The 8,253-nt window shown below is 56.5% G+C and overlaps 1 protein-coding gene across 14 annotated transcripts in view; it reads left to right on the top strand.

Annotated features, from left to right (window-relative positions):
• The first annotated feature begins 4,331 nt into the window (after positions 1–4,331).
• NSD1 (nuclear receptor binding SET domain protein 1) overlaps positions 4,332–8,253 on the top strand; it is a 134,050-nt gene continuing 130,128 nt past the window's right edge. For 2 of the 14 annotated variants that reach the window (XM_082453424.1, XM_082453430.1), the window contains exons 1-3: positions 4,938–5,228; positions 6,356–6,469; positions 7,210–7,299. In XM_082453424.1, coding sequence (XP_082309550.1) covers positions 6,440–6,469; positions 7,210–7,299 — 120 coding nt within the window. In that variant the 5' untranslated portion in view covers positions 4,938–5,228; positions 6,356–6,439. The other 12 variants (XR_014261491.1, XM_082453422.1, XM_082453429.1 and 9 more) reach the window with 10 other exon arrangements.

Here is an 8,253-nt window from a genome sequence, read left to right as displayed (position 1 = left end):
TATACACAGGGCTTTCAGAAAAGAATGTTTGAGAGACAGAACAGTTGAAGGTGAAAATTTGAGTCCCTGGGGTGGGAGCTAGGGCTGGGGCTACAGGGTCAGGTTAGCTGACAGAAACCTGGCATTTTGGGTAGGAAGGAAACTACTGGAGGGCTGCATGGCTTCGAATGTGGCCTAATCTTCCTCGATCTTAAGTTCCTGATCCAGTTCTGGGGAAACCACTTGGTGAGAGAGAAAGAAAACAATTCTTGGACCCATCACAGGGATGGTTGTGGTGTTCACCAGCAGCGTTTGGGACTAATCACCAAAGGCCTCCAAACCTGGCTGTTTCATCAGAAAGCAGATGCTGCTCCTGTCCAGTGGGGATGAAGAGCTTGCACTGGGAGTTGGGGTTGGGAGTCTGACTTTGAATAGGTCACGCTTCCTATCTGGAATATGGGGGTAACAAGAGTGCCCATCTCAGGATTAAATGAGAGAGTGTCTTACAGAGTAGCTGGCACAGAAGAGAAGCCACATTGTTATTGTAACCTAACAGTCCTAGCATATCCCAAGGCAAGGCCCTTGTGTTTCTAGAGGAGGTATCAATCTCTTCTGGACACTGCTGGCAGAGTGAGCTTTCAACTGCACAAATGAGATTCTTAACCTTCCATGGCTCCCTGCTGCCTTCCAGATAAAGCCTGAATTCTTTAACTTGACCAAGAAAGCCCTGCACTGTCAGGCCCCTGTGGCTTTCCCCATCTTCGTCTGAGGCCTCTTATTGCACTCATCACCTCTACTGCTCCCGCCACGCACTACCCTCTGGCCACACTGAACTGTGGTCAATTCCTCCAAAGCCCGGTATTTCTCTGGGCTCTTCTGCTGGAATCTCTAGCTCATCCCCTCCTTTCTAAGCTATTCCTGTGAGTCCTTCTGGACTCCCTCTGGATGTCACTTCTGTGGAAGACTTTCCCTGTCCCTGAGGCCACCCCAGCTCCCCCAGCTCCCCCAGCACCTCTGGCTTCTCTCTCAGTACTCAGCTCTCTACCTTGTTACTTCTTCTCTGCCTTTCCCACAAGGCTCTGAGGGGGAGCTCAATAATTATCTGCTGAATTAATGAATGAAAGTGGGGGGCAGTTGTAAGAAAAAAGAAGTACACTGGTGGAATGTCTCGACAGGTATCTCTTTCAGCAGGTTAGGAGTAACAGTAATTTACAGATGAAGAAACTGAGGCTAAGGTAATCTCACTTTGCCTGCCACTCAAATTCCTGAGCACCTGTGGGCAAGACACTGTGCTGGGCCTTCTCACAGACAGTACCTGGAAGGCGTGCTGGCTAAGAGCAAGGGATGTGAGGCTGATCACACCAGGTGATAGGACTCTGAGATCTTGCAGAAGGGCTTAATCTTTTGGACCTCATTTCTTCACAGGGCTGCTAAAGGGTTAAAAGAACTCATGCGTGTCAAGTGCCCAGCATGATGTCCAGTACACAGCATAGACTCAGAGAGTAGTTATTGATGCTAGTCTCTGTCTTAAGGATGGGAGGCACAGGCCCAGAAAAGTTCCCTGTGCTGAGACAAGGAGGGCCAGCCACAGCCCTATCCCTCCTTCCCCCACTTCAGAAGCCAGTGTCCTTGTGAGAATATTGGGTCCTGTGGGTTGCCCCAGCCCAGATCTGGCACACATGAGGTGGTTGGCCAGTGCCTGCTAGATAGGAAGGCTCCAGTGGGGGCTACTGTGAATGAGACCTCTGCAGCCATATTCCACTCTAAGAGGCAGGAAGGGACCCTTGAGTCATTCCAGGGAAGTCCAAGAGATTTTCTCTGGGATTCCAGTCTTTTCCCCGAGACCATCAGTAAGCTGTTCATCCCCAGCTGCCTGTCCCCCTTTAGCCCCTACTCCTATTCCGTGGGGCCTGGGAGGTTGGAGAGCGGGGTTCCTCTAGGGCAGGGATGTGTAGACGTCAGCCCTGGGGGGAACCACTGTCCCGGCCCCTCTTCACACCTTAGCACCTTTATTTAACTGTTTCTTCCTAAGGCCTGGGGCTTCCTAAGGCAGGCATCTCATCCTTTGTTTACCCAGCACCCAGCAATACTGCCTGGAATGCAGGAAATGGTTGCTGAATGAAGCGGTGAAACACATTTCAGCATTCATCAAGTGCTTAGTCTGTATAGGCCCCTAACACTTACTTTCACCTTGCAAGGATCCTCACAGCCACCCTGTGCATTGGAAGCCACAGGTGAGGAAACTGAGGCCTGGGGCTGTTAATCGACAGGCTCAAGGCCATACAGTGGCAGCTCACAGGCCCTCAGGATGGTCGTGGGAAAGTAAAGGGTTGAGAGTAACCTTGAGGAATTGGGGCAACTGGCTGGGGGTAACTGTCAGTCAGAAATGATTGGCTCAAATTATTAGGTGGGAAGAAGGAACCAGTCAGAGCTCCCCCACTGAACTGCCTAGAAGGGATTAGCAGGAGTCATTCCTTAGTAGAACAAAGGGCAGGTCCCTGTAGGGCAGTACCCTGGGGTGTAGACCCAGCTCTTCTCTGGCTGGTCCTAGCACACAGAACACTGCCAACCTGACTTTGCACCTGGGAACAGTCAGGGTACCTCATTCTCTTCAACAGAAGGAGGCCCTCTGGGGTCACGGTGCTCCCCTCATCACTCTGGTTCCAGGGGGCACCTTCCTTCGGAGACAGCCTGCTGCTCTCTTGGCAGGGACTGCATCCCAGCACTTAGGTGTGGTAAGGACCTGTTGTGTATCTCCTTGGCTGGGCTGTGGGCCTTGGAGGGCAGGAGGCTAAGGGTATCCTGAGCTCCAAGACAACTGGGGCCAGTTTTGGGGTGAAGGTTGGAGAAGGCCGAAGGATGAAATTTAGGGAGCTCCGCGCCAAAGCCAATACCGCGCAGAGCAACGCCAAAAGTGGCCTTTCTCCCAGGTGGGCTCACGGTTAACAGATAGAAGGATGGCGGGTAAACACTCCACTGGGGCAATAATTATGCACATTTACTAAGCCCTGGGAGGAATGGTAGTCACGTGGCTCTCGAGGGCGGCGCCCTCAGCTTTGAGATGGAGTTAACTCTAATCACAGAAGGCTTTCTGGAGGAGGCGGAATTTTTATGGCGGTCGATTGTGGTTTTCTCTGAACAGCGAGGATGAGCTTAGCACTCTAGGGACCAGATAGGTCCCGAGGTGAGCTTTTTGTCGGGGAGCAAGCCCGGGGCGGGGGTCGGAGTTGGATCGGGTTAGGGGAAGGGCCTGGGGGGGTCGGCGTCGCGGGGTCAGGTTGTTTGGGTTCCCCCGCTTGCCTTCACGTTGTCTTTGGTGATTGGACGCGCTGCAGCCGCGCTAGGCCGGTGCTGCGGGGTCCCAGGCACTGGGTGCAGGCCTCGAGGTGCCAGGCGCCCGAGAGCAGAGCGCCCCAGGCCAAGGATTAGGCCAGCAGGCTTGGCGGGGCCAGCCCGGCGATCCGCCCTCCCAGCGCTGTTCCGCCGGGGTCCCGATGCCCAGCCCGCAGGGGTGAGGCGCGCGCTCCCCGGGGAGCAGGGTTGCTGAGCAGGCGGCCTGCGCCGGGCGGAGGTGGCACGAGAGGGCCATCTGCCTGGGTGCAGAGAACTGCAGCATCCCCGGTGCGAAGCGCGACCCCTCCGGGCCCCCAGCTCGTGTCCACTGCCCCGCGCGCACTCACCTACTGACGCCCGCCCGCGCCCCCGGCCCAAGTCCCGGTGCCAGGCCCAGACCCGGACTAGGCGCGGGAGGCGGTGCAGGGATTGATTAGTGGACCCCTCCCCCAGCACTCCCCTCGCCCCGCCCGAGGCTGCGAGGACCCCTGGGCCCGGGGGTGGTGAGGGAGCTTCGTCCCCGCGGTGCCCGGGCTGGGGACTCGATCTCACTGGGCGGGGGCCGCACCGCGGCAGGCCGAGGTGCGGGCGCGCTGTCAGACTGCTGCCCGGCTCGGGTGCGGGGAGGGGGGGGCGTGGGCTCAGCGCGGGGGTCGCCCGGCTTCATCCCCCCTGCCGAGGCCACGGCTGGGCGGGCAGTGCCCGGGCCGGTAACCCGACCCGACCCAGCTCCCGGGAGCCGCTCACCCCGCACGGCCGGGCAGGGGGAGGGAGAGGAATGGGGGGGAGGGGGAAGGGAAGGGGTGGTGGGTGAGGGGCTGTGGGGACCGCAGGGCCGAGTCCCCGGCCTGTCTGCGCTGCTCTAGGGTGGCTGCCTTTGGTGCCTGGACGAGCCAGCCCCCTGCCTCGCGGGCGTCGGGCCTGCGGCAGGAGGGAGCCCTGGGGCTGTACAGGCTTGGCTCGGGGAGGCAGACCCGAGCTGCTGCCTCCATTTTGTTTCCTGCTCAGCTTGGTCTGTAGTGGTGGTGGTGTGGGCTTGGGGTGCGGCCGGGCAGGGGGTTCACCTGCGGCCGCGCCTGCTCGGGGTTTGAGGCCTCGAAGACCCCAGCCCCAGCCCCCAGGTGAGCCCCGCGGTAGGAGGGGGGTTGCCTTGGCCTCGGGCCGAGAGGAGCGGGCTGAGGGCAGGTGCCCAGTGGATGGGGAACCAGGGCTGTAACCTAAGATGGAGGCCGGGACTGACGCGGGCCCGAGCGGGGCTGGCGGGGCGGTCGGACAGGCCTCAGCCCGGCCAGGTGCCGCCGGGGCTGGGGCTCGAGACCGGTAGGGTGCTGGAACCGTGTGCAGCCCGGGGCCGGCGCAGCTCCCTGAGGTAGGTGAGGGGATCGGAGTGCCACCCACGACGCCCGCAGGCCCCGACACTCCGGGGAGGCGCGCGAGGCCCCTGGGGAGCCCGCCTCAGGCCCCGCCCGGGCAGCCGGGCCGGCCCGTAGGCCCGGGCCGCGAGCTGGCGCGCAGGGGGAGGGGAGGGGGCGGCAGCGGCGGCTCCGCTGATTGGGCGGCGCGCTCGCGAGCCCGACTTCACCCGCCCTGAACCCCGAAGAGTGAGGCAAAGGAGCGCGCGCCGTGGGGGAAGGGGTGCGCGCGCACTCGGGGCCCCAGCCGCACGCGGGCCGGCGCGAAGCGCTCGGTCGCTCGCGCCGCCGCGGGGGCGCGCGCGGTGGGGGTGTGAGGAGGAGGAGGCGGCGGCGGAATAGGCCGGGGCAGGTCGCAGTCGCTGCCTTCTCCCCTGAAGAGAGACGCGGGGGGAGGGGGGTGCGGCGAGCGGCTCCACGCTCTCCCCACCGCTCCGCTCGCGCCCCAGTGTAATGAGGGTCACCCCCTCCCCCCAGCCGGCCCGGGAGGGGGCGCGGGGCACGGTAACTAGTGCGCTGGGGTGGGCGGCGGGCAGGCGCGAGCGGAGGGGGGAGGCGGCCGGGCGGGGAAGATGGTGGTGGCCGTGAGGTGAGGGGCGCGGGGGAGGGCCGGGCGCGGCACAGGGTTGGTGGCCGGCGGCGTTGCAGCCGCAGGCCCCCTCCCCCTCCATCACTACCAGCCGGGCTCAGGCCTAGCCGGCCGGGCCGCCGCGAACTTCCTCCCCGCGCGGCCAGTGCCCCGCCGGCCTCCCGCGCGCACCTCGGCCTCCGCCTCCCTTCAGGTAGCCGGCTGGGGGGCACGGGGCCGGCTGCCCTCCTGCAGCAAACTTTGCTTGGTGCTGAATATTGATGAGTGAGATCGGCTCGGCCAGGAGGTGCTGCCGGCGCTGCGGGAAGGAGCGCGGCCCGGGCAGGCGGCGGCGGCGTCGGCAGCAGCCATGTTTGTCAAGCTGTAGCAGCTGCTGCTGCCCTGACTCGGCTTCACTGGCTGCCTCCGTTTCTCCCCCTGCCGCGTTCCAGCCTCTGGGCCCTGCAGCCGTGGACCGAGCAGGCCTGCAGTCAGAAAGGCGAGCTTCGGGGTGCACCCGCTTCGGCCGACTCGCCTGCGGCCAGAGCACGGCCGCTGCAAAGGCTCCGGCGCCGGCTGGGGCGCAGGGTGCAGCGCTATTGTGACCGCTGCGCCCGAGCGAGCCAGAAAGGATGGGGGGGATAACCTTTTTGTGCAGCGTCCCGGAGCCCCCTTCGAACCCTACAGCCCCCTCCCTTCGGGAGATCCGGCCACAGGACCCTCAGCGGGGGAAGGGAAGGACTATTGCTGTTTGAGATTTGGAAATTTCTACTGCCAAAGGGATTTTAATTTTAGATCAGCCCAACTGTCCACCAGTCTGCAGTGCAGAAAAAAGGGACGGCTGTTTCCATGTGGCAAGATCTGCCCATCTCCGGGAAGATGGAGTTTGCGGAGTCTCTCCGAGGCCATTTTTCCATCGTCAGCTGGGGAACTTTTTCCGCCCATGGAAGTGCAGTAGAACTAGGCTTCGAGGCCACTAGGCCTTGAGAAGTGGCTGCCATTTTGAAGATAAGAGTCAAATGGCCTATTAACTCAGATTAATTGCTGTGTTTTTGGATTCCAGGTTGATGCTGGCCCAGGATGGATCAGACCTGTGAACTACCTAGAAGAAATTGTCTGCTGCCCTTTTCCAATCCAGTGAATTTAGATGCCCCTGAAGACAAGGACAGCCCTTTCGGTAATGGTCAATCCAATTTTTCTGAGCCACTTAATGGGTGTACTATGCAGTTATCGACTGCCAGTGGAACATCCCAAAATGCTTATGGACAAGATTCTCCATCTTGTTACATTCCACTGCGGAGACTACAGGATTTGGCCTCCATGATCAATGTAGAGTATTTAAATGGGTCTGCTGATGGATCAGAATCCTTTCAAGACCCTGAAAAAAGTGATTCAAGAGCTCAGTCGCCAATTGTTTGCACTTCCTTGAGTCCTGGTGGTCCAACAGCACTTGCTATGAAACAGGAACCCTCTTGTAATAACTCCCCTGAACTCCAGGTAAAAGTAACAAAGACTATCAAGAATGGCTTTCTGCACTTTGAGAATTTTACTTGTGTGGACGATGCAGATGTAGATTCTGAAATGGACCCAGAACAGCCAGTCACAGAGGATGAGAGTATAGAGGAGATCTTTGAGGAAACTCAGACCAATGCCACCTGCAATTATGAGCCTAAATCAGAGAATGGTGTAGACGTGGCCATGGGAAATGAACAAGACAGCACACCAGACAGTAGACACGGTGCAGTCAAATCGCCATTCTTGCCATTAGCTCCTCAAACTGAAACACAGAAAAATAAGCAAAGAAATGAAGTGGACGGCAGCAATGAAAAAGCAGCCCTTCTCCCAGCCCCCCTTTCACTAGGAGATACAACCATTACCATAGAAGAGCAATTAAACTCAATAAATTTATCTTTTCAGGATGATCCAGACTCCAGTACCAGTACATTAGGAAACATGCTAGAATTACCTGGAACTTCATCATCATCTACTTCACAGGAATTGCCATTTGTAAGCAGTTTTTGGTACAACTTAAATATATACATAAATGTATATATACAGGCAACTTAAAGGGAAACTATAAAAACCAATTATAACTAATTGGTTTTTTGTTGTTTATCAGTTCACAGATGAAAGCCTATTGCTAATGATAAGCTCTTTGGGGAAATTTTACTTTGATTTAAAAAATCTTCCTCTATTATATGAGTTTGGTTCTTTTTTGATTTTTCCCAATTAACTCTCCATTGAGGACTGGCTAAGAGTTAAACTTAAAGGGCATTTGATTGCGTTCAGATTTAAATGTTCAAGATGGAGGTATACATTTGTTTAGCTTTTTCTTTTTTAAGTGAGCTTGGCTTTGGCTTGCTGGTATCATGAGTACAGGTGAACCAGTTAATTACCTGGAGTCCTGTTTCTGCGTAAGGCATGGCTTATATTTTTAGTTGATGGGGTGACTTTTGCTGCAGGTTGAAGTGCATTTGGGGTAAACATTCAGAGTAGCTAAGATGAGAAGGCCTTCTTGGACATCAGTCAGAATTTAAATTGGGCTGATTTTCCTGAACTACCTGTTGTGCAGCATCCTATGCTTCAGGTAACTGCCACCATTAAAACTTTTCCTAGTTTTAAATTTTGAAGTGTATGTAAATGTGTGGTATGGGTGTATGTGTATAGCAATGGAAAAAAATGTAATTTGAGTTACTCAATAGTGCTACATACTATTGTTAGATTGTGGTAAATGATGAAGTTTTTTTAAAAGTTTGATCTTACGCAGAATTTTTTGACTGTTCCTAGTTAGCTAAATGATCAGTTGACTTCTCTTAGCCTCAGTTTAATCACCTTTAAAATCTGATTGTTTTAACTTGATTGTTAAAAGATTCCTTTCAGCTTTAAGTATTTGATTCTGATTTTGTTTTTGTCCAGACACATTGTCATGGTCACCTGTAATGTCACTAAAGAGGATCCCAT

This window comes from Balaenoptera physalus (genome assembly GCF_965194825.1).
Source record: "Balaenoptera physalus genome assembly, chromosome: 3".
In the NCBI taxonomy this organism is placed as follows: Eukaryota; Metazoa; Chordata; class Mammalia; order Artiodactyla; family Balaenopteridae; genus Balaenoptera; species Balaenoptera physalus.
This window is presented reverse-complemented; position numbering and strand designations above follow the sequence as displayed.